Below are 26,910 nucleotides of genomic sequence, written 5' to 3' on the forward strand. Positions count from 1 at the left end.
TGACTGCGCAATGTTCAGCATCATTTGTAACTTTTGACAGTCAAGCAATTCAAATGTCCATATGCAGCAAGACATGGTTAACATTCAGGCCTGGTCTGATAAGTGGCAAATAACATTTGCATCACCCAAGTGCCACATAATGACCTCCAGCAAGCGAGAATGGATTAGGCAAGTTGCAGCCCTCAGGACACAACAGAGTTCAACAACTTCAGGTGGTGACTTTTCTCGTGCCTCTTGACCCTCCTTTTTAAAAAGTACGCAGAAATTATTGCAGTGCTAAACTACCCCCTTGCTCCATCTCCGGACCATCGGTCACTTGTTCAAGTTTCCACCAAGCATGGCTCTTTACTCTCCCATTAACGCAGTCTAATATCTTACCTGCCACTAACGCTTCCTCGGTCTCATGACCGACACATCTTTGTTGCATCCCAACAGTCACTGAGCTCCAGCTTCTCCACCGCCTAAGTGTAAAATCCATCACATTTCTCCTTCTCTTTTAGCTCCAAGAGTACTTCTCTTTTGCTCCAAGAGTAATCAGTCTCAAAACATTAACTGTTTCTCTCTCCCCAGATGCTGCCAGGCCTGCTGAGTTTTGTTGTGGAACAAAGAATCGAACCAACTCGCCTCGACATTCAATGGCAGTACCATTGCTGAATGCTCCTATCTACATCCACATACTAAGAGACCACCACCACCAACAGATTCCCCTCCCAGTCACTCATCACCCTGACTTGAAACTATACAATCACTACATCAAAATCATGAAACTCCCTTCCCAACAGCACTGACCCCAGCAGTTCAAGATGATGGCTCACCACCACATTCGCATGGCAATTAGGGATGGTAATAAATGCTGCCATCCCCAGGGATTTGGGGGGGGGGGGGGGGGGGGGGGGGGGGGGGGGGGGAAGAGAGAACCGGCCAATTAAAACAGTGGGTGAAGGGAGAGCAGCTTCAGAGTGAGAAACAAGAGAGCAGAGAGGCAGACCCGGCCAATTAGAACAGCGTGGGAAGGGAGCTGTGGGGAGTAGCTCACCATAAAGTGGGAAAAACAGTGACAAATGTCACTGGTTGGTAAGTAACTCCTAATTTGACTACAACCCGTTCTAAATTGCTTTCAGATTAAAGGGAAATTGTAGAAATATTTTACAGATTAAAAAACTGAAGACCAGTCGAAAGTTAAAAATTAAATTAAACAAAATAGGTTGCAGCGCCAGGTGATGTGTTGTACCTGCATGATGTGGGAGCTGGTGGACCCCATTGTTGTTCCTAGCGACTACACCTGTAGCAAGCGTTGGTTGCTCAGGGAACTCCGGCTCAGAGTTGATGAGCTGGAGTCTGAACTTCGGAAACTGCGACACATCAGGGAGGGGGAAGAGTTACCTGGGGAGGCGGTGGCATAATGGTATAGTCACTGGACAAGTAATTCAGAGACCAGGTTTGAATCCCGTCACGGCAGATGATGAAATTTCAATTCAATAAAAATCTGGAATTAAGAGTCTAAGATGACCACAAAAGCATTGCCGATGTTCATAAAAATCCATCTGGTTTACTAATGTCCTTCAGGTAAGGAAATCTGGCATCCTTATCTGGTCTGACCTAGGTGTGACTCCTGGCCCACACAGCAATGCGGATGACTCTTAACTATCCCCCACCTAAATGGCCTAGCAAGCCACTCAGTTCAAGGACAATTAGGAATGGGCAACAAATGCTGGCTCAGCCAGCGCCACCCACATCCAAGAATGAATTTTTAAAATGCTGCATTTCAGGAGACAGTCACGCCCCTTAGATGAACTACCTTGCGTAACTATGAGTGAGGCAGGTGGAGGGGTCTAGAACGCAGGGTTGCAGGAGCCTCATGTTTGACATTCTTGCTCCCTGTGTGGACGAGAACTGGGACTGCAGGGAGGGTGAGCAAACTGTGCTACAGGAAACCATTCAAGTTGGGGGGAGAAAAGTGAAATATAGTTGTATTCGGGGATAGTATAGTCAGGGGCAGACATTGCTCCAGGATAGAGAGCCCGAAGGCTGTATTGCCTACCCAGTGCCAGGATTCCGGATCTCTCATCTGGGCTCCAGAGGAACTTGGGACTGGGTGGGAAAAGATCCAGTTGTCATGGTCCATGTAGGTACCAGCGATATAGGTGGAACAAAGATAGAGGTTCTGCTGAGCAGCTAGGAGCAAAATTAAAAAGTTGAACCAAGAAAGGTAATAATCTCCAGATAGGATTTGGTGGCGATCACAGAGACATGGTTTGGGAGTAACATCCAAGGGTACTTAGTATTTCGGGAGGATAGGCAGGAAGGAAAAGGAGGCGTTGTAGCTTTGTTGGTAAAGGCAGAGATCAGTGCTCTAGTGAGTAATTATATCTGCACTGGAGATCAAGATGTAGATTCAACTCGCTTTAGATGCCAGAGGGTGCGGTTGCTCGGGAGTGGGGGTGGGTCCTTAGGTACAACATTTCTGGTTTGGTGGGGAGGGTGAGAGCTGATCTGGCAGGGTGGGATAGTCTCCCTCTGTCACTGGTGGGTCGGGTGCAGGCAGTTAAAATGAACGTCTTGCCACAATTTCGGTTTATTTTCCAATGCCTGCCGGTTTTCCTGCCAACAGCATTTTTCAGAGACATTGAAGGAGATGACCTCATTCATATGGGGAGGGTAGGTGGCCAGAGGTAGAAAGGTGCTGCTACAGAGGTGAAGGCAGGCAGGAGGTTTGGGTCTTCCGAACCTGATGTATTATTACTGGGCGGCGAATCTGGAGAAGGTGCGGAGCTGGGTCAGAGGGGTTGATTCCCAGTGGGTCAGAATGAAGGAATGTTTGTGTAGGGGGTCGAGATTGAAGGCGCCAGCAACAGTGCCGCTCCCGCTGGCCCGGGGAAATACTCAAGAGTCCGGTAATAATAGCTTCATTGAGAATTTGGAGGCAGTTTCGCCAACACTTTGGGTTGGGGGCAGGGTCAAGGGAAATGTCGATTCGGGGGAACCACAGATTTGATCCAGGGAAGTAGGACGTTAGAGAAGGGGATTAAGACACTAAAAGACTTGTTTCTTGGGGGTAGGTTTGCTGGACTGAAGGAGCTGGGAGACAAGTATGGGCTGGAGCAGGAGGAAATGTTTAGATACATGCAGGTTTGAGATTTTGCCAGGAAGGAGATAGAGCTTCCCGGAGGAGCGGGCCTCCACATTGCTGGAGGAGGTTCTGACGACAGGGGGACTGGAGAAGGGGGTAGTGTCGACGGTTTATCGGGCTATTTTGGAAGAGGAGAAGGGATCAAAGTAAAGTGGGAGGAAGAGTTGGGAGAGGGTATAGAGATGGGGTTCTGTTGTGAGGTGCTCCGGAGAGTGAACGCCTCCACCTTGTGCACGAGGCTGGGGCTGATACAGTTGAAGGTGGTATATACAGCACACCTCACAAGGACAAGGACTAGCCGGCTCTTTGAGGGGGTAGAAGGTGTGTGAACAATGAGGGGCAGGGGGAGCACAAATCACGTTCATTATGTTTTGGTCCTGTCCAAAGCTGGAGGATTGCTGGAAGGAGGTTTTTAGGGTAATCTCTGAAGTGGTGCATGTGAAATTGGACCTGGGCCCTCAGGAGGCCATATCCGGGGCGTTGGACCGGCCGGGGCTGGAAACGGGTGCGGAGCCAGATGTTGTAGCCTTCACCTCGTTGATCGCCCGAAAGTGGATCCTGTTGGGATGGAGAGCAACCTCTCCACCCTGTGGCCTGGTGTGGCGGGGGGACCTATTGGAATTCTTGAATCTTGAGAAGGTTAAGATTGAACTGAGGGGAAGGATGGAGGGGTTCTACAATTAATGGGCGTTATTCATTAAGCACTTTCAAGAATTGGATAACATCGAACATTAGTTGGGGGAACGGACTGTATGTGTTAATGGTGACTGGGTGATTCCGGATTCCCTTTTGTTATTATGTTAACATGCAGGCAGTTGTTTGGGGGTTGGTGGGAGGATGGGATTGTTGTTCTTGATATGGGGATTGACATTTTATTCGTTACTGCTTATTGTTTATGGGTGCAAATTTGGGAGAAAATGTGAAAAAGGGGAATAAAAATATATATATTTTTTAAAATAAAGGATATTTACTATCCGACACTTGCTGGAAGTTTAAATTTTTAAAAAAAGATGTAGATTCAGTCTGGGTAGAAATAGCAAGGGAAAGAAGAACCTAGTGGGGGTAATCCATAAAACAGTAGTTCTGCAGTGGGGTACAGTATAAACTAGGAGGTTCACGGGATTGATTTCAGAGATGAAGAAAGATTGAGCGGTTTAGACCGATATGTTCCAGAGTTTAAAAGAATGAGAGAACTAATTGGGGTGTACAAGATGATAGTCAGGGATAGCCGGCATGGCTTTGTTAAAGGAAGGTCATGCCGTACAAATTTAATTGAATTATTTGAGGAAGTGACCAAGGAGGATTGATGAGGGTAGTGCAGTGGATGTTGTCTACATAGACTTTAGAAAGGCATGTGACAAGATCCCACATGGCAAACAGATCAAGAAGGTAAAAGCCCGTGGGATACAGGGTAATGTGGCTAATTGTGAAGGTGAGTTACTGAGGACACATCTGCATGGGTTACTTAATGCTAGTTTTAATTCCAAATATAACAAACGGGATACCATTTCAAAAAATGTGAATCTACACGCTCTTTTCTGCCACCTATTTCCTTCGCTATCTTCTATTTACAGGTAGTAATAACAAAATTAAAATAGTAAAAACAGACACATCCCATCCCCTTGCCAGAGGAAATGTTTCTCGAAGTATATGGGTAACTAGAAAGGTGAATTTTGGACTAGTTTATATATATTGCATCATGTATCAGAATTAGTTGTAATTAATAGTTACGCAATGTTTTAATTGCTGAGATCTTAACGGGTGGAGTTACCAAGTGTTGGTATATGACTAAAGTGGAAATTAATGAAAGAAATGCAAATTGGGAGCAATTTCTGGCACGCCCAATAGTTGTTTCAAGCTACAAAGTGGCAACCCTTAATCTGAAACTGTTAAGACACTAGCATGGTTTGGCAAAGATAGACTGCATTTAGGCATTAGGTTGGAGAAGTGTATGGTTCCTTTAAGATCCGGAAGAGGTGGTAGTCGTCCCTTATGAACAAGATTACATCGGGGAATGAATCTACTATGACCGCAGAAACTCACGGAAGAACATTTTGAATACCAAACTCGGCTGGAGGCTCAGAACCAGGCGTTCCAGAGGGTGGAGACGATGGTGGGTGAGCGCACGGAGAAGCTCACCTCGATGGCGGCCAAGATGGAGGTGATGCAGGATACTCCGAGGTGGCTGCAGGAGAAGGTGGAGGATTTGGAGAACTGGTCCCAGAGGCAGAACCCGAGGATCGTGGGGCTGCCGGAGGGCAGCGAGGGAGCAGATGCTGGCTCGTACTTGGCTCAGATGTTTGAGAAGTTGCTGGGAGAGGGGGCCTTTGAACCGACCCTTGGAGGTGGACCAGGTATACAGAGTGCCAATGAGGAAGCCGAAGGGGAACGGGCCGCCAATGGCGATGGTGTTTCAGCTGCACTGGCTTTTGGAGAAGGAACAGATCCCGAGGTGGGCTAGGCAGATAAGGCAATGTACCTGTGAGGGCAGCAAATTTTGAGTGTACCAGGACCTGGGTATGCCAAGAGGAGAGCGGGCTTCAACAAGGTGAAGACTGCCCTCTTTAAGAAGGGAATGAAATTTGGAATGCTGCACCCAGTCGTCTCTTGGTGACTTACAATGACTGTGAACTTTATTTTGGGACGCTGGAGGAAGCAATGGACTTTGTGAGGGACAATTGGAGATCTTTGTTTTTGTTCCTTTTGGGTTGTTTGCTCTGGGGGCCATTGTCCTGTGTGCTTCTGTTGATGATGGGTGGTTGCTCTTTTGTTTGTTTTTGGGTTTTGAATGTTGGTGTTGTTGTTTGCACCGGGATAGTGTTCGAGTTGGGGGGGGCGGGGGCCTTAGGAAAGGGTGGGTAGGGCAGGTATTTCTTTTTTGACTGGACTGTAAGACGAGGGGGTACCAGTATTGATAAATAAACAGGTAGCTTTTAAAGTGGGGAGCATAGTGGCGGACTCTGGAGGGAGATATGTTATGGTGAGTGGGAAATTGGAAGGTATGTCGGTGGTATTGGTGAATGTTAATGCCCGAACTGGGATGATGTAGAGTTCATGAGGCGGGTGCGGGGTAGATCCCAGACCTGGACTCGCACCGATTGAGAATGGGGGTAGGGTGCGTGTGTGATTTTAATACAGCTCTGGATCCAAAGTTGGATCGGTCGAGTCCGAGGACGGGGAGAGTATCGGCGGTGGCGAAGGAACTAAGGGGGGCTTATGGAACACATGGCGGGTGGATCCGTGGAGGTTTGACAGGCCAAGGACGAAGGTATTTTTGATTTTTCTTCCACATGCATAGAGTGTGTACTCCCGAATCAACTTTCTTGTGTTATTGGCAGGGGTGGTCAGTTCGGAGTACTGGCCAATTATAGTATCGGACCATGCGCCACACTGGGTGGATTTACAAGTAAATTGGTTTTTGGTGTTGGGGGGGTCCGCCCGCAGCAGAGGTTGGATGTTGGCAGATGAGGAGGTCTGTAAGCAGGTGAGGACTGCCATTTGGGGATATGTGGAGCTGAACGACACAAGTGAGGTTTCGGTTGTGGGAGGCACTAAAGGCAGTAGTAAGGGGGAAGTTTATTTTGATACGGGGACACAGGGATAAAACAGAGCAGGCAGAGATCGCAAGGTTAGTGAAGGAGATTTTGCAGGTGGATAGGAGGTATTCAGAGACCTCAGAGACGGGGGTGTTGAGGGAGCAGCAAATTGCAAATTGAGTTTTGAGTTATTATCTACGGGGAAGGCAATAGGGCAGTTGAGGAAGGCAGCTATGAATATGGGGAGAAGGCGAGTAGGATGTCGGCACATCAACCGAAGAAGCAGGAGGCAGCGAGGGAGATCGGAAAAGTGAAGGATAGGGGAGCGGAAACACGGTCTTGGATCTGGTGGGGGTGATTGAGGTGTTTGGAGATTTTTACAGGAGGCTGTATGAGTCGGATCCCACAGCTGGGGGGAGGGAATGAGGCAATTGAGGGGTTGGAGTTTCCAAGGGTGGAGGAGGACCTGCTGGAGGGGCTGGGAGCCCCCATTGGGCTGGTGGAGGGTCTTGGGGCGAAGGAGACGGGGAATGCCCCGGGCGTAGATGTGTTTCCAGTGGAATTTTTCGAAAACTTTCGGGGGACCTGGGGCCTTTGCTGCTGAGGGCGTTTAATGAGGCGAGGGAGCAGGGGGTGCTCCGGGGTGGGGGGGCTTTCCAGGGGTGATATCATGCGGGGATTGAGCGATTTGGGGATCTGTTCATTGACGCGGCTTTCCTAGCCTGGAGGAGTTGAAGGAGGAATTTGAGCTGCCCATCGGGAATGTGTTCCAGTATTTTCAGGCGAGGGATTTTATTCGGAGGCAGGTACAATCCTTTCCTCATCTGCCGGATAAGATGGTGTCAAAAACAGGGGTTGTGGAGGGGAAGATGTCAGAAATTTAAGAGGAACTGATGGACTGGAAGGAAGCCCTGATAGGGGTAGTGAAGCGCAAGTGGGAGGAAGAGTTGGGTAGGGGGTTTGAGGCTAGGCTGTGCGAGGATGCCTCGAGGAGAGTGAAGCTAGGCTTAGCCTCATCCAGTCTAAGGTGGTCCACAGGGCACATGACTGTGGCCAGGATGAGCAGGTTTTTTGAACGGGTAGAGGAAAGGTGTGCAAGTGGGCCTGCGAATTGTGTTATGTTTTGGGCCTGTCCAAAGCTTGGGGATTCTGGCAGGGGTCTGCTGACGTTATGTCGGAGGTCCTGAAGGTAAAGGTGGTCCCGAGTCCAGATGTAGCCATTTTTGGTGTGTTAGAAGACCAAGGAGTCCAGGGGACAAGAGTGGGCAATGTCTTGGCCTTTGACTCCCTGGTAGCCCAGAGATGTATCTTATTAGAATGGAGGGACTCGTGGGCCCCCAAAACCGGTGGGGTGTGGGTGAGTGACATGGCAGTTTCTCAGGTTAGAAAAAATAAAGTTTGCATTGAGGGGTCCTGTGGATAGAGGTGGCAGCCTTTAGCGACTTCTTCGAGATAAGTTAAGATGTCAGCAGGTTGCGGGGGGGGGGGGGTGAAAATACTTGCGTTCCATTAGTTTTACTGACAGCTACTCACCAACAACTGAAGCATCGGCGTCATTAATGAAGTTCTCCAATTCGTCAGCAGTTTTAATTTCTACGGAGCTTGGTCCTGCTTGTTTCTTCAGCTGGCTGACAATTCCATCTGTGAAAATATAGCAGATGGATGAGTTACTGCAGAACTAAAGACATTCTTACAATCAAGTTAGTGTTCTCAACTCGAGTGACGCCAAGCCAAAACTATACAACAATTATACAGCAGCATCGGATGAGTCAAAGGACATGATACGCAAAACTATTTGTTGTTCAGATAATTGGCAAGTAAGAGGCCAAAGTCAAAGGAAAGCAGAGTTCTGGAGTGGTGGCAGGTGATGCAAGGCTGAAGGCAGTAGAGATGGGGATAGGAGAGGCCATATAAAAATTTGAAATACACGGTTGAAATGGTGGCATTGGGAGATCTGAAGCCAATGTACTGGTAAGCAAGGAGTGTGAGAAATGAGGATTGTGAGCAAGCTGATGCTCTGGAATGGACATCTGGTGGTGATAAGGCACAAGGGGTTTAATGAGCAGAAATTTAGTTATTGGGATGAGTGTGTCACTGCAGCCGACGTGAATTGTCCATTCTTAATTGTCCTTGAAACGTTGATGGGTGAGCAAGTCACCTTCATGACAGTACGTGGCATGGCTGCTTTTTTTCTATAATGGTTTAAAACAACAGAGTGGCTTTCTGTACCACTTCTTGGGCAATTAAGAACTAACCACATTGCTGTGGGACTGAAATCACGTGTAGGCCATATCAGGTAAGGACGACAGATCTTCTTCCCCAAAGGATAACGAACCAGATAGATTTTTACCACAATCCATGTTTCATGACTATTAATGAGATTATTTAATTCCAGATTTTAATTAATTGATTTAAGTTCCCCAAACCGCCATGGTGAGTTTGAACCCATGTCTCCAGAACACGAGTCCAGGCCTCATTACTACTATGCTACCATCACCTGGGCGTGGAGCTGACAGGCAAAATTACTAAGTCTTTTGACAATGATAAGCTGGTAAAGTTCAGGTTGGAGTCAAAAGAGATCAAGGTTTCAAACAGCTTGGCTATACTCAAGATGGTGGCTTGGGCAGCACATGGAATCAATGGAAACGATATGGAGCTTGTGGTAGGGCGGAGCATAATGGTTTCTGTCATCCAAAAATGTTTAACCCTGGCTCATCCAAGATTTGATGTCAGATAAGCAGTGAGACAAAAAGGCAGTTGAGGAATTGAAATCGGTGATGGAAGCATAGAACTGGATTCAAAATACAAATCGCTCCATGTTTGATGATAACACTCAGGAGCAGCATGTCGATGTGGGCCAGGAAGGAGCTACGAATAGATGGGCTTTTGAAGGTCAGCACGGGTAACTATACTGGGACAGGAAGATATGCTCAAGGGGTTATGTGACAGACATGAGCAGAGATAGGGTATTTTCACTAAGCTGAATAACTGAAGGGAGGCTTTAGAGGATAGAGTGGCATTAAAGGCTGCAGCAGATTGAGAAAAGAGTTTTTGTAGGGTTAAGACAACAGGATATGAAACCCATGGATAAAACAGAAGCACACAGGGAGATGAAAGAAATTAGAGAAAGAGGTGACATCAAAATGAAAGCCCGAACAATAGATAAGCTTGATCCTAGGGTTAGCACTGCTGCCTCGCGGCGCCAAGGACCCAGGTTAGATCCCGGCCCTGGTCTCTGTCCTCGTGGAGTTTGCACATTCTCCCAGTGTCTGCTTGGGTCTCACCCCCACAACCCAAAGATGTGCAGGGTAGGTGGATTGGCTAAGCTAAATTGCCCCTTATTTATTAAAAAAAGCTTGATCTAATCCTTAAAGAACTTGATAAGTAAACCTGATTTGTAATAAAGAACTCTCAGACGCTGACAATTTTAAATCCATCAAGGTACAAATAGTGGTCTGAACTACCTCCTCGGTGGTGACATTAGCTGCCAACAAGTATTGTAAACTTATAGCCACTAATGGGGAAGAATTCTCACCATATTAGTTCTTACCTGCGGTTCTAGGACCGTCATAGGAACCAGATTCCTCACCATCACGGAATATCTTCAAAGTTGGGTATCCACTGACTCCATACTTGGTACATATGTTTGTATTTGCAGTGCAGTCAACCTGGTTGAAGAGTTTGCACAAAATATCAGACCAGAATGGCAGCTGACTTCCAGCTACTTCAAAAATACAAATCTTACAACACTTAAGTGGTGTCTCAACTGTTACAAGAAAATGAAAAGGAAATTTAAGTAGTTTTCCTATTTCAAAGACTTTCAGCAGGGTATCTGCAATTTATATTCATGTCAAATAATTAAAAACTGATTTAATACAGGAACACTGCTGTTTTTTGCTTCCATCGGTATTCAATGTTTTATAGGCATTAGTACATGAGAAATGATCCGATTAATAATTTAGGACAAGAACCAGCAGTAGTGATATACAAGTGATTTGCCCAAGTTCTCTTAGTTTCTCATCTCATCACATTTCTGAAGACTGTACTTCCAATGTTTTACTAATCCATGATGAATCAACGGTAAAGTATTATGAGTGTAAAACCACAAAACTTCAACCCAACCACGTAAACCCTTGTAACACTGACACTAAAATGCAGACCGAGTTTGGCATTCAAAATGTTCCTCCGTGTGTTTCCACGGTCATAGTCATACCAAACGAAGATTCATTCCCCGATGTAACCTTGTTCATAAGGGACGACTACCACCTCTTCCGGATCTTAAAGGAACCATACACTTCTCCAACCTAATGCCTAAACGTAGTCTATCTTTGCCAAACAATGCTGGTGTCTTAACAGTTTCAGATAAGGGTTGTCACTTTGTAGCTTGAAACAACTATTTGGGCATGCCAGAAATTGCTCCCAATTTGCATTTCTTTCATTAGTTTCCACTTTAGTCATATACCAACACTTGGTAACTCCACCTGTTAAGATCTCAGCAATTAAAACATTGCGTAACTATTAATTACAACTAATTCTTATACATGATGCAATGTATATAAACTAGTCCGAAATTCACCTTTCTAGTTACCCATATACTTCCGAGAAACATTTCCTCTGGCAAGGGGATGTGTCTGTTTTTACTATTTTAATTTTGTTATCACTACCTGTAAATAGAAGATGTTTACTACTGCAGTGATGTCAGAGTGTGGGTGGAGCTGGGCTGTCTGTCAGCTTTTTACTTTCGTTTTTGCGCAGGCTGTGTTTTAGTTTTGTTTTCAGTGTTGGAGCTGAAGCCAGACCAAGCAGGTATACTGCTCTTCTCTCTGCCATCAAAAGACTATCTCTTTGTACATTCAGAATTATAATTGTTTTCAGTAGTGACTTTAACCTGATGTCTTCTGTTAAAAGGTATTTCTTTTGTAAGTCTTCTGGATGTTAAAAGGACAGCGTAAGCATTACTGAGTGTATTCTTTGGGGGTTGTATTTGAATTGATGGTTGCTAAGATGTTCACTATGTTTCAAAATGGTTAAGGGGAGTTCATAGAATAAACATTGTTTTGCTTTAAAAAATACTTTTCCATTTCGGCTGTACCATACCTGTAGAGTGGGCCGTGTGCTCCCCATACCACAATCTAGTAAAAGTTGAGGGTCAGGTGAACTCCATGATACACTTTGGATTTCTCTAAACCCTGGCCCATAACAGAAGGAAATAGGTGGCAGAAAAGAACGTGCAGATTCACATTTTTGAAATGGTGTCCAGTTTGTTATATTTGGAATTAAAACTAGCATTAAGTAACCCATGCAGATGTGTCCTCAGTAACTCACCTTGGCAAGAGGAACTTTGCCTTTCAACCTAGTGGCAGCAGCTTCATACTCTGGGGCCAACCGCTTACAGTGGCCACACCTGCAGAAAGGCGGACACAAATGATTAGAAAACAGTATGCCAGAGCAGATCTTACAACTATTGCACTAGGCTAGACTGGATTCTTTCACGGCGTGTGGGCGTTGTTGGCTAGGCCAACATTTATTCCCCATCCCTAATTGCCCTCAAAAAGGTAACGAGCCGCCTTCTTAAAATGCTACAATCCATGTGTTGTAGGTACACCGTACTGTTAAGAAAGGAGTTCCAAGATTTTGACTCAGTAATTGTTACTAGGAATGAGGAATTGGTTGCGAAAGAAGAGTCAAGAAATAGTTTTATGTTAAATTAAAACGGAGGAGGGTTAATGATCTGATAGAAGGGGCTGAATTGTCTGCAGCACGACGCCAAAATAGCATTCGCCGCTGGGGCAGAGAATCCAGTTCCACGCACGGAATCGGGACCAGCGTCGGTTCCTCGATTCTCCGGTCCCTGAAAAGCGGCATACCCAGGAATCGCCCACCTGCGGCCATTGCTTGAGGCCCGCACCACTATTCTCCACCCCCGACCGGCCGAAGTCCTGTCGGCGTATTTCTAACATTGCCCCAGCCATTCTGGAAACTCACGAGGCGCCATGGTCAGGCCAATCGGACGGCAGGGGGGGCCTCATAAGAGACTGGGGTATTTTTGAGCGGGCGGTCTGGGCGCGCGGCCGATCGGGAGCACTAATTCCACCATGGTGCACAGTGCGGCCACAGTGTGCATGGGTGGCCCCTGACCCGGACGTGCGGGGTACAATATCTACAGCTGGAGCTGCGAGCTTCACAACGGCTCCCTGCTAGCCCCCTGCAGAGCTGTGAATATGTGGCCTTTTGACGCCAGTTTTTCTGGCGTAAAAGGCCAGAGTTTTCACAACGGCGTGGGGACATAGTCCCTGAAATGGAGAATCCAGCCAAGGTCTCCACAATTACAAGGGTTACGATAGAGTAAATAGTAACACATTGTTTCCACAGGTCAATAAAACAGATCACAAATTTAACATAATTACAAAAATAATTAATAATTTGAGTTAGAAAAGGTCCTTTCATTCAGGGAATTTGCAATTCTATATCACCAACTGTTATAAAAGAATCCACTTCAACTGCTTGGACAGACCAACCAACCACATTACAACATTCTATCTACACACTGCAGTTTATGACGTTTATTGCTGTCTACAGGCATTACATTTTCAGTACCTTGCCACTGTTATAATGCGGCAACCTTATTGCAACATAAAGAATCTTAAATAACTTTGCTGATTTCCACAAGTTATTATACTGATCACTTTACAAAACTAGCTGACGGCGCATGTAACATTTAATCCACTTCCATTATTTGCCACCTGCCATACTGAATTTGTAACTGTTATACCACCATTCAGGTGGTTTCAGCAAAGGTGGAGGAATGCAAGTTGCGACCAATTGCCTGTTAACAATTTTACACCAAGTGGAACTAGACTTGAAATGATTTTTAAAAAAGGACATTTTCCTGTGACTTTCTTCAGCCACTTCACAAGATATCAAACATGTTCACGAGACAAGTAGGCTGAAGAATATCAGTAACTAGTAGGGTAGACATTTCAGTTTCTGTGGCAATTTTATCTGGCATCTGCCTACAAATTTTCCGATTATCAAATTCATTTTCATGGTAGGATTTGAATTCATTACCTCTGGGTTGCTGCTCCAGTGCCATAATTGTACACACTGGTACACAAAAGTTGATTTAAACCAAAAGCCTTCCCCAGTTATATTGTTATACTAATGCAAAGGAATTGAATCACAGCTAAAGAATTCAAGTCAGTAACACAAGGCCTTGAATACAGAGCCTGATATGGGGTTACATTTTTACAATACTGCAAATTTCACAAATTATATCAATCTGTTACTTAAAAGATCAGGGAAAAGACTTCCGGGTGCGGCGATGACCAGCTAAGTCTCACGTTTCGGCAGCTCCCGTCGGAACGGACTTTTGGGCTCTTAATAGGAGCCTCAACGGCAATTTAAACGGCCAAAAATACTGTGCGGTAAACCAGAAGGGAATCCCCCCCGGACACGCATGGATAAGGGAGAGGATAGCGGCCGGATTGCGGAGGATCCTCTGGAGCAGCGACAAGGAAGGGAAGCTCAAAGCAAGATGGCGTCGGAAGGTGGCCGTTTGTTATGGGGCCCGGACCAACAAGAGTTCCTGCGGCGCTGTGTGGAAGAGCTGAAAAAGGAGTTGAAGAAGGAGCTGTTGGCCCCGATATTACAGGCGATTGAAGGGCTAAAGGAGGAGCAGAAGACCCAAGAGCAGGAGCTTCGGGTCGTGAAGGCAAAGGCTGCTGAAAATGAAGACTAAATACAGGGCCTGGTGGTGAAGACAGAGACGCACGAGGCACAGCACAAAAGGTGTGTGGAAAGGCTGGAAGTACTGGAGAATAATTCGAGGAGGAAGAATTTAAGAGTTCTGGGTTTTCCCGAAGGCGCAGAAGGGGCGGACGTCGGGACATATGTGAGCACGATGCTTCACTCGCTAATGGGATCGGAGGTCCCGACGGGCCCTTTGGAGGTGGAGGGAGCTTATCGAGTTTTGGCGCGAAGACCGAAGGCTGGAGAAATACCTCGAGCTACAGTGGTGAGGTTTCTCCGCTGCAATGACAGAGAAACGGTCCTCAGATGGGCGAAGAAAACACGGAGCTGTAGGTGGGAGAACGCGGTGATCCGCGTATACCAGGATTAGAGTGCGGAGGTGGCGAGAAGGAGGGCAAGTTTTAATCGGGCTAAGGCGGTGCTTCACAAAAAGATCCAGTTTGGAATGTTGCAACCGGCGAGATTGTGGGTCACACACCAAGGGAAAGTGTGGTGATTATGTGGGGCGAGGAAAAAAAAGGGGGGGGGGGGGATGATTTTTCAATTTGTTCATTTTGCAATCCTGTAATTTTTCTCTCTTCCCCATGTTTTTGGGGGGTGGGGGGAGTATGAGGAACTGTGGGCGCCGGCCATTAGGGGCGGAGTGGGAAACGCGGGCTTTGTTCCCGCGCTATGGTAATTATGGCGGGAACAGGGACGCAGGAAGGAGGGTGCCTCGCACAGTGGGCGCCGAGGACAAGGGGGGGAAGCCGAGGTCAGCCAGAGTTCGCTGACTTCTGGGAGCAACATGGGGGGTGCAACTACGCTAGAGGTGGATCTAGCGGAGGGGGGGGGGGGGTTTAACTGGATTGTTGCTGCTAAGGAGAAGGTAGAGCTGTTATGGGATGGGGTGGTCGAGGCGGGAGGGCACCATCGGGAACCGGGTGAGGAGCTGGGTTAAAAAAGGGGATGGCTAGTCGACAAGGGGGGGGGGGGGGTGAAGAGCCCCCAACCCGGCTGATCACGTGGAACGTGAGAGGGCTGAACGGGCTGATTAAAAGGGCACGGGTACTCGCACACCTAAAGAAATTAAAGGCAGATGTGGTTATGTTGCAGGAGACGCATCTGAAACTGATAGACCAGGTCAGACTACGTAAAGGATGGGTGGGGCAGGTGTTTCATTCGGGTTTAGATGCGAAGAACAGGGGGGTGGCTATCTTAGTGGGGAAACGGGTACTGTTTGAGGCAAAGACCATAGTGGCGGATAGTGGGGGTAGATATGTGATGGTGAGTGGCAGATTGCAAGGGGAGGCGGTGGTTCTGGTGAACATATACGCCCCGAACTGGGATGATGCAAATTTTATGAGGCGCATGTTGGGACGTATCCCGGACCTGGAGGTGGGAAAGTTGGTAATGAGGGGAGACTTCAATACAGTGCTTGATCCAGGGCTGGACCGGCAGAGGTCCAGGAACGGGAGGAGGCCGGCAGCGGTCAGGGTGCTCAAGGACTTCATGGAGCAGATGGGAGGGGGTAGACCCCTGGAGATTTAGTAGGCCTCGGACTAAGGAGTTCTCATTTTTCTCCCATGTTCACAAAGTATACTCACGGATAGACTTTTTTGTCTTGGGAAGGGCACTGATTCCAAAGGTGACAGGGACGGAATATACGGCCATAGCTATTTCGGACCACGCTCCACATTGGGTAGACCTGGAGGTAGGAGAGGAAAAAGAACAGCACCCACTCTGGAGAATGGATATGGGCTTATTGGCGGATGAGGGGGTATGTTTAAGGGTGAGGGGGTGCATCGAAAGGTACTTGGAGCTTAATGACAATGGAGAGGTTCAGGTGGGAGTGGTCTGGGAGGCGTTGCAGGCAGTGGTTAGAGGGGAACTGATATCCATAAGGGCACATAAAGGAAAGCAAGAGAGTAAAGAAAGGGAGCAATTGCTGAAAGAACTTTTGAGGGTGGACAGGCAATATGCGGAGGCACCGGGGGAGGGACTGTACAGGGAAAGACAAAGGCTACATGTGGAATTTGACCTGCTGACCACGGGTAAGGCAGAGGCACAGTGGAGGAGGGCACAGGGTGTACAGTATGAGTATGGAGAGAAGGCGAGTCAGCTACTGGCCCACCAATTGACAAAGAGGGGAGCAGCGAGGGAGATAGGTGGGGTCAGAGATGAGGGAGAGAGATGGAACAGGGAGCGGAGAGAGTGAACGGGGTGTTCAAGGCATTTTATGAGAGGTTATATAAGGCTCAGCCCCCGGAAGGGAAGGAGGGAATGATGTGTTTCTTGGATCAGCTGGAATTCCCTAAGGTGGAGGAGCAGGAGAGGGCGGGACTGGGAGCAGATTGAGATGGAGGAGGTGGTAAAAGGGATTGGGAGCATGCAGGCGGGGAAGACCCCGGGACCGGACGGATTCCCGGTGGAATTTTATAGGAAGTATATGGTTCCTACTGGCCCCGCTTTTGACGAGAACCTTTAATGAGGCTAGGGAAAGGGGGCAGCTGCCCCCGACTATGTCGGAGGCAACGATATCGCTCCTTTTGAAGAAAGAAAAAGACCCGCTGCAGTGTGGGTCCTACAGGCCCATTTCCCTTTTTAATGTAGATGCTAAGCTCCTGGCGAACAGACAGAGGTCTGATTACTTCCGTCTTCATAGAGGGACGAGGCAGGGGTGTCCCCTGTCTCCGTTACTGTTTGCATTGGCGATTGAGCCCCTGGCCATAGCACTGAGGGGCTCCAGGAAGTGGAGGAGAGTACTCAGGGGAGGAGAAGAACACCGGGTACCCTTGTATGCAGATGATTTATTGCTGTATGTTGCGGACCCAGTGGAGGGGATGCCTGAGATAATGCAGACACTCAGTGAGTTTGGGGAATTTTCGGGGTATAAATTGAATATGGGTAAGAGTGAGTTGTTTGTGGTGCATCCGGGGGAGCAGAGCAGGGGAATAGATGACTTATCGCTGAGGAAGGCAACAAGAGATTTCCGGTACTTAGGGATTCAGATAGCCAGGAGTTGGGGAACCTTACATAGGCTTAATTTAACAAGATTGGTGGAACAGATGGAGGAGGATTTTAAGAGATGGGACATGGTGCCCCTGTCGCTGGTGGGTAGGGTGCAGGCGGTCAAAATGGTAGTCCTCCCGAGATACCTCCTTGTGTTTCAGTGCCTTCCGGTGATGGTCACGAAGGCTTTTTTCGAGAGAATTGAGAAAAGTGTCATGAGTTTTGTGTGGGCCGGGAAGACCCCGAGAGTGAGGAGGGGGTTCTTGCAGCGTAGCAGGGATAGGGGGGGGCTGGCACTACCGAGCCTAAGTGAATACTGCTGGGCCGCCAATATCTCAATGGTGTGTAAGTGGATGGGAGAAGGGGAGGGAGCGGTGTGGAAGAGATTGGAGATGGCGTCCTGCAAGGGAACCAGCATACAAGCAATGGTGACGGCGCCGTTGCCGTTCTCCCCGAAGAAATACATCACAAGTCCAGTGGTGGTGGCAACACTAAAAATTTGGGGTCAGTGGAGACGACATAGGGGAAGGACGGGAGCCTCGGTGCGGTCCCCGATAAGAAATAACCATAGGTTTGTCCCAGGGAGAATGGATGGAGGATTTGGAGCATGGCAGAGAGCTGGGGTTGTGCAACTGAGAGATCTGTTCGTAGACGGGACGTTTGCGAGTCTGGGAGCGCTGACGGAAAAATATGGGTTGCCCCAAGGGAATGAATTTCGATACATGCAACTGAGGGCTTTTGCGAGGCAGCAGGTGAGGGAATTCCCGCAGCTCCGGATGCAGGAGATTCAAGATAGAGTGATCTCAGGGACATGGGTGGGGGATGGTAGGGTGTCGGATATATACAGGGAAATGAGGGACGAGGGGTAGATCATGGTGGATGAGCTGAAGGGGAAATGGGAAGAAGAGCTGGGGGAAGAGATTGAGGGGCTGTGGGCTGATGCCCCACGTAGGGTAAACTCGTTGTCCTTGTGCGCCAGGCTAAGCCTGATACAATTCAAGGTTTTACACAGGGCGCATATGACCGGAGCAAGGCTCAGTAAATTTTTCGGGGCAGAGGATAGGTGTGGGAGATGCTCGAGAAGCCCAGCAAACCACACCCACATGTTTTAGTCATGTCCGGCACTGCAGGGGTTCTGGGTGAGGGTGGCAAAGGTGATTTCGAAGGTGGTGGGGGTCCGGGTCGAGCCAGGCTGGGGGTTGGCTATATTTGGGGTTGCAGAAGAGCCGGGAGTGCAGGAGGCGAAAGAGGCTGACGTCTTGGCCTTTGAGTCCCTAGTAGCCCGGCGAAGGATATTGCTGATGTGGAAGGAAGCCAAACCCCCGGGCGTGGAGACCTGGATAAATGACATGGCAGGGTTTATAAAACTAGAACGGATAAAGTTCGCACTAAGGGGTTCGGCTCAAAGGTTCACCAGGCGGTGGCAACCGTTCATTGACTACCGCGCAGAACGATAAAGGAAATGGGAAGGTAACAGCAGCAACCCAGGGGGGAGGGAGGGCCCAGGCAGGTCCTCAAGGATGTTTGTGTATAGATATTTGTACTAGGTTATGTATATTGGATTGTTTGATTTTATTTTTGGAGAGTTATTATTTTTGATATCGCAGTTGCCATTTAGTTTATATATTATTTATTTATTTGTTAAAACGGCCACTGTTATTTATACTGTTTTATTGTTGTAAAAAGGAAAACCTTTGTATTGTTTTGTTTGGCCAAAAAATTTTGAATAAAATATATATTTTTAAAAAAGATCAGGGAAAAGAAGCATATTACATTTTCAAATGTCTAAGTGAGTTACTGAAAGTTTAGAAACACGATATCAATGAGAAAACTTGAACATATCGAATTAACCTAGAAATATTTTGAATTTTAGCAGTATAAATACTGTAGGTCTAAGAAATTCCAAAGCAAACTAAATTGGTAAGTTACAGGACAGGGACTTACCCCCCATGCCAGTGTTGGATGCAACCCTATGGCGGAACGGTAGCACAGTTGCTTCACAGCTCCAGGGTCCCAGGTTCGATTCCCGGCTTGGGTCACTGTCTGTGCGGAGTCTGCACCTTCTCCCCTGCGTCTGCTCGGTTTCTTCCCACAGTCCAAAGATGTGCAGGTTAGGTGCATTGGGCATGCTAAATTGCCCTTAGTGTCCAAAAAGGGTAGGTGGGGTTACTGGGCTAAGGTGGAGGCATGGGCTTAAGTAGGGTGCTCTTTGCAAGGGCCAGTGCAGACTCGATGGACCGAATGGCCTCCTTCTGTACTGTAAATTCTATAATCCATGGCTGTTCATTCACATTTAATTTAAACTTTAAAAATATTAGTACAGATATTTCTCAGATAATAGTTACAGATTAACTGAAACGACACACGTGCCAAGAGTGCCCTGAAAGATGGACCAAAGTTATGCTGCTATCAAGATCAGGGTACCTTCACAACGGCTTTAGTCTCCAAGTGAGCCAAGTACTTTTACTCGCTTGAGGCAATTTAATAAAGGGAACAAAGATGAAACATTTACATTTGAATAAGGTTCACATTTAATTTCAACTCAGTTTTTAAGTACAAATTGAAAGACAAGTCATACTGGCCATGCCTATAATACATCATTAATAAAATGATTTGCAATATTGTTGCAGTGCTGTCATTGTTAGCTTCCAGTAACTTAAATTAACTATTATATGATACAGCATTTGCTCCATTGCTTTGGGTTTCCTACTAGAAAGCAATCAATACAGCTGATCACAGACACCAATGCTGCACTGAACCCATCTGCCAGGAACAGCTCAAAGTCACTCTCTACAGACTTTTTTTTACTGCTCATTGTCACTTGTAGTGATCTGAGAAGAGGCTCATATCTCCATTATTCTTCACTGTGATTCCCACATACAAATTTACACCCTAAAGCTACTGTATCCCTTGTCCTAATCCACCTGATATCAGAGCCAAAGTAAATACTGCCATTTTGTGCTTTCCCTTCAAACTCTTACACCCAATATCCTTATAGATAATTACCATTTTTCTATTGACTCTCCTTTCCACAGCAAACATAAAGAACATTCCATGGACCATCACAGTGGCATTACTGTATAAAACAAAACATGACTCTGGGCTGTACAAGAAAATATTAAGTCAGATGACCAAAAACTTGGTCAAAGATGTAGGTATTCAAAAGTGTCCTAAAGGAGAAAAGCATAGCAGAGAGTTGCAGGGAGAGGGGGGGGGGCGGGCTCCCTGTGAAGCCATGTAGGTCAGCAAGCACAGGAGTGACAGGGACTGAGACTTGGTTCAAAGTTAGGGAGGCTGCCAGTAAAGCAATGTAGGCCAGCAAGCACAGGAGTGACAGGGGCTGGGATCATCCAAGCCGCAATCACGCTCGGCGCGGAGAATGGGACGCCAGACCTGCGATCGGCCATGTAGGCAGAGTTCCCGCCAGCGTGGTTCACGTATGGTTCCACCCGGCGGGAGCTAAGAGTTGCGGCTGCAGTGGCTGTCCTGGTGGGGGCAGGGGAGAGAGGCCACCAATCGGCACGTGATCGGGGGGGGGGGGGGGGGTGCTACTTCTTCAGCGCCAGCCCACTATGTGGGTCCGCCATGTTGCGTGAGGCAGCCACGCGCACGTGCGGCCCCGCGGCCGGAAGTGCAGGGCCCCGTATCGGCAGCCGGAGCTGCGAGCAGCACTTCGGGGCCCTGCTACCTCCCTTAAAAACAGAGAATCACTCCGGACTTCCTCGAAAAAGGTCCAGAGTGATTTACACCCATTTTCTCGCGGGCTTGATGACATAGCCCCATTATTGGAGAATCCCGCCCAGGCACTTGGTTCAAAGTTAGGGGTCTCCCAGAAAAGCCATGTGGGCTCCCAGAAAAGCCATGTAGGCCAGCAAGCACAGGAGTGACAGGGACTTGGTTCAAAGTTGGTGGAGGGGGGTGCAAGAGTTTTGGATGACATCAAATTTACAGTTTGTAGAATACTCAAGACCAGAAAGATGAGCACATGAATAGTTAAGACCAGAGGTACTAGGGACATGAATGAGGGTCTCAGCGGCAGATGAACTGAGACAGATATGGTGTTACGGAGGTGGAAATAGGTGACCGTGTGATGCCGGTCTGATAATTTGGCAACAGTGGAGAAGTCAATGAGGTGGCAGTGAGATAGAGCTGTGGGTCATCGGTGCACAAGTATGCCATTGGATGATGTTACTAAGTGGCAAAATATCCATAAGGTGTAAGAGGAGACCAAGGATAGATCCTTGGGGGACACCAAGGGAACTGAGCAAGAGCAGGAAACAACGGATACTCTCGGTATGACGAGAACAAAACCAGGCAAGAGCAGTCCCTCCCATTAGCAGAGGACGGTGTGGTCAAACATGCAAAAGCTGTAGGCAGGTCAAGAAGGACAAAGAGAGAAAGTTTACCTTTGTTACAGTTACATAGGTAAAAGCTGTTTTAGTACTGGGAAGGGGCAGAAAGCTGACCTGTGGGATTCAAACATGGAGTTCCGGGAATGATGGGCACAGATTTGAGTGGCAACGACATGTTCAAGGACTTGAGGGAAGGAGTTTGGAGATGGATGGCAGTTTTCTAAGGACAATAGGTCAAGCATTTTTTTTTAATTTTTTTTCGAGAAGCGCATTGACAGCAGATCTAAAAGAGTGGGACACAACACCTGAAGTGAACTGCTATCAGCCAACATGGGAGACCAGAGGGAGGAGGTTGAGAGGCAATAGGGTTAAGGGAACAGAAAGTAGATCTCATGGACAAGATGACCTGAGGAGACATTGGAGAAAAACTAAAGGTTGCGAGTTCAGGGTTAGGGCAGGAAAAGCTTTAAAGTGGGTGAGTGGAAAGGAGGGAGATGCTGGCAGCTGATGGGGTGGTTTCCATTTTCCTCTGGCATTGTTATTTATTTCAACTGTTAAGCCTTGGCTTCGGGAAAATTGGAAAGGTGGTTAGCTGAACTCAAACTGGTAGCATCGTTAATCAAAGGCACTAGCTCCCACATGATTTCAAACCTTGTAATCCACCCAACACAATGATTGCATGAGACAGGAATTCACCACTTATTCTGCATTGAATCAGAGCTGCATAGTCTGCCTGAATCCAGAACCCCTTCATGGATAAGTATTTGGTTTAGCCCAGTGGGCTAGGCAGCTGATGTCATGCAGAACAAGGCCGGCAGCGTGGGTTCAATTTCCGTACCAGCTTACCTGAACAGGTGCCGGAATGTGGCGACTAAGGGCTTTTCCCAGAAACTTCATACTTGTGACAACAAAAGATTATTATTAGTGTTTCTTTGGTGGCCTTATTAGGAGAGGGCACTGTGCCAGAGCATTTGCAACTTGGTCTGGCGTAACTTACACTGGTGCTGCCCCCCACTATCAGAGTTGAGAATGAGTTGCTCACTTTCCATCTCTATTCTCACCTGATTTACATTTTTACACAGTTCCACGGGACGGTTTAAAGTGTATTGTATATTTTGTCCCAGTTCATTTTCGAATGAGTCACCGTCATAAAAAGAAGCGCCGAGATTTCAAAGGAGTTGGTTTAAAGGCTCTTGCAAAAAAGCTGGCTGTACTCTGTACTCAAGTAAGTGCTGACCAGGGACAAAATTTAGTTTGAAATCCCACAGCCCAACATATCCGTTATTATCACATGCAATGAGGAATCCAATAAATATACTCTCTGTTGGATTAGCAGCAAAAAATTAAGAGCACTGTAAAAGAAATGCATGACTGACACCTGAAATATATCAAGTGTCATAACAACTGCCAAAATAAATATTTAGTTATCTATATTAGACATACAGGAAATATCATGCCAGCAATCAGATTAATCCATTTGTAGGACATACAGTAAATGTTTTCCTCGACTCTGCATCAAGTACTGTTGCTCAAATAAGGTTTATGTTCCGACCACATCACTGGGTGAGAATAGTTTGCTCATTTGTAAATTACCACTCATGATGCAAGATATTAAAATCAATTACTGTATCATATCATCTAATTGCAGTCTTTATATTTGAAAAGTAAACATGTAAAATCCAAAAAAAGCTGCATATGCCACAGGCTTCTTCAAATCTCAGAAGACAAGTTTCAGTTTCACAATTATTCTGCATTTGACTGTTCAGGAAATGTTGATTATCTGATAGCATAGTATCAGCTGAGTCCAGTTAGAGCATCTAACCCAAGTCAGAAGGTTGCCTGTACACCCCATTGCAGAACTACCAAATCATCTGCGCTGATACTCAAGTACAGCATCTTTCTGATCATTGTTTTTCTCTTATGAACATTACATAGTAAAAACATTAGTAACCTGGATGTGAGGATTGAATCATGAACTGCAATTACACAAATTGGGCATGTTTGCATCGGAAAAACAGAAGGCTGAGAGGGACGTGCTTTATTTGTAGCATTTTAAAATGACCAAAAACAGGCCGTGACAAGTTGCATTACCTCACCCAGCATATTCAAAGCCGGCACTTCGTGGTGTTGGAAAGAGAGAAGCTTAAAGCCAATCTAAAAAATCTCAAGTGAGAAAACGGGAATGGAATCATAGAATTTACAGTGCAGAAGGAGGCCATTGAGTCCACACCAACCCTCCAAAGGAGCACGTCACTGTTCCCGTAACCCCACCTAACCTTTTTTTTGGACACTAAGGGGCAATTTAGCATGGCCAATTCACCTAACATGCACATCTTTGGACTGTGGGAGGAAACTGGAGCAGGAGGAAGCCCACGCAGACACTGGAAGGATGTGAAAACTCCACAGATAGTCACCCAAGACCAGAATGGAACCTAGCTGTGCCAAAGTTGATTTATTCAAATGCAAACAAGATAGAATGATAGATTTTTCAGACAATATTTTGGGACACTATGAATAACCAGAGCCAGAATTGGGTGGACCTCTCCCACACCTCTCGCAAGTATCCTCCACAACCTCAAACAGGCATCTTATCCTTGACCTCGTCGGGTGCACCACCTTTAACTGTATTAACCCCAGGGCCAGCACGGTGGTTAGCACCGCTGCCTCACGGCACTAAGGACCCGGGTGTGATCCCAGCCCCAGGTCACTGCCATGTGGAGTTTGCACATTCGCCCCGTGTCTGTGTGGGTCTCACCCCCACAACCCAACGATGTGCAGGTTAGGTGGATTGGCCATGCTAAATTGCCTAATTGGGAAAAAAATTGGGTACTCTTAAATTTATTTTAAAAAACTATTGGATGCTTTAAAGGACTATATAACTTGGCTTCCCAAAGCTTGCCATCATTGACAGTTTCACCACCTCATGTTTGGATCTGCTGTAATATAGAGATTGACTGCAATGACATCTCCATAATTTTTGTTTTACATGACCATTGAAATGATAGAAAGTGAACTAGATAGGTTGTAGCCTCTTTGATGAGCAATTTCAACATTATGTGAAGGGAAGTTCTGTAAAATGTGTTTCTACTAGATGCACAATTAAATGAATCTCTTGAACTTCCCCATATCATTTAAGATACAGAGTTTGGGGATTTAAATTGGACTCAGTTCATACTCCTCCCACACATGGTCCACAAAGAGATAGAGTAAACTTGTTCACCCAATCATCTGACCTGAAACCACCTCTCCATTTCAGAGTCAAAATCCTGAAACTCCTTCCCAAACAGCATTGTAGATATACTTTCAGCAGTTCAGCACCCTCTCAAGGTTGAGTATGGACTGGCATTAAATGCTGGTCATGCTTCATGAACAAATTAAAACAAACCAAGGATAAGTAGTTCTGGTTTAGATGTGTGATCAGATGTAATGATAAACAATGACTATAATCTGCTTGTTCAACTGGATGTAATAGTTATGTCACAACATTATCCATACAAGACCGAGTCAACCTGATGGGAAAGCCTTTGGGATGCAAAGAAATAAAAAATATGCTTTTAGTTACTAGCAGCTAATGGTTAAGATCACTAATCACAGGAGCATAACTATGTCATTGAGCACATCGGGTCCACTCAACCATTCAATGAGATCATGGCTGATCTGATTCACACCTTATTCCCATGACCTTTGATTCCCGTACTAATTTAAAATGTCTATATCAGCCTTGAACATCCTTAACGACCCAGTCTCTACAGTAAAGAATTCCACAGATTCACTTCCCTCTTGAGAAAATAAATCTCCCCCCTCATCTTGGTCTTAAATGGGCGACCCCGTACTTTGAGAGGTTATGCCCTCTGGTCCCATAAAGGGAAACACCCTCTCAGCATCCACCCAGTCAAACAAGTGGCAAACATATCCTGGGATCTGCAAGCTCCCCTTCAAGCCACACAACATCCCGACTTGGAACAATGTCACAGTTCCTTCATTGCCACTGTGTCAACATCCTACAACTCCCTCCCTACATGATAACTTCCCTTTGTTTCTGATTCCGGGTGCTTGTTGTTTACCCACTGTCAGCAATGCACAACTAGGTAACATTTCAGCAGTTGCTATGGGCTCAGGCTGATCCATCCCAAGCACAGGCCTGGCACCAGGCATCATCACGTGCGGTGTAGGAGCGACAGTGGGCCAATCAGCGCCGGCCACCGGTTCCTCGGGAGCCAATCGGCCGGGGCCACGGGGCGCGTGCCCACCATTTCCGCTTCCGATCGCACAGGGAAAGGCACCATGGGAGTTGTAGTCCCGTCCAAGGTGGCGTAAACGGAGGAGGAGGGGCAAAGACTACAAGACCCGGAGAACCCTGCGCGCCCAGCCGCAAGAGTCCCATCAAAATCATCAGGTCGGCTAATAAATTGGCCAGGTTTTGGGGGGGGTGCGCTGGACATCTCAACTCGCCGCACCCTCCCCCCACCCAACAACCCAACCCAAGTCAGTGCGCCATCGGCACCCGGGACTCGGTCGAGCTCTTTCGCGGGGGCCGGCCAGGCTTATTTAACGCCGCGCGCTGTGGGCAAAAGGGCGGCCTCGGTCTCCAGTTGGAAGCTACGTGGGGATGGGCACTCACCAGGGGGCGAAAAACTCCACCAGGACCATATCGTGTTCCCCGACCCGATCCTCGAAATCGTCGTCCGTCAGCTCAAGCACGTCGCTGGCCGACGCCACGGCGACAGTGCAGGCAGCGAGGAGCAGGAGTCGAATCATGGCTGGGTGGGTCGGGGGGGGACTTTGACGCTGCGCTCCGGGCCGCCGCTCACTCCGGCTGTTCTGGGGCGAAACGGCGAAGTGGAAAGAGCCAAAGCCAGAGCCGGAGCCGAGCCGCCCGAGTGTGGCGCCCGGCCATTGGACGGCGCTCGCCTCACGTGGGCGACCACCTGCCAATCAGGGCCGCTGGCGGCTGGGCACCTGGACCAATCGCGGCGGCGATCGGGATTCTGCGCAGTCAGGCCGGAGGTTAAAGCTGCCCCGTCAATGCGACTTGTGCAATGCTGCAGGTTGTCTTGGTCACCACCACCCACCAATACCTGAGACTGAAAGCAACACTTAGAAAAGTTTTGTTGCAAATAGAAAAGACCCTTCTGGTGCATGGAAGTAGGTT

General features: G+C 47.3%; 1 protein-coding gene across 1 annotated transcript in view; it reads right to left on the reverse strand.

The window, feature by feature from the left end:
* pdia3 (protein disulfide isomerase family A, member 3) overlaps positions 1-26,600 on the reverse strand; it is a 48,221-nt gene extending 21,621 nt beyond the window's left edge. The window contains exons 1-4 of the mRNA XM_072470782.1: positions 26,380-26,600; positions 11,992-12,070; positions 10,217-10,334; positions 8,200-8,307 (exon numbers count right to left, since the gene is read on the reverse strand). Coding sequence (XP_072326883.1) covers positions 8,200-8,307; positions 10,217-10,334; positions 11,992-12,070; positions 26,380-26,516 — 442 coding nt within the window. The 5' untranslated portion in view covers positions 26,517-26,600. The remainder of the gene's footprint in view (positions 1-8,199; positions 8,308-10,216; positions 10,335-11,991; positions 12,071-26,379) is intronic.
* Positions 26,601-26,910: the final 310 nt, after the last annotated feature.

This window comes from Scyliorhinus torazame, chromosome 12, assembly GCF_047496885.1.
Source record: "Scyliorhinus torazame isolate Kashiwa2021f chromosome 12, sScyTor2.1, whole genome shotgun sequence".
Lineage (NCBI taxonomy): Eukaryota > Metazoa > Chordata > Chondrichthyes > Carcharhiniformes > Scyliorhinidae > Scyliorhinus > Scyliorhinus torazame.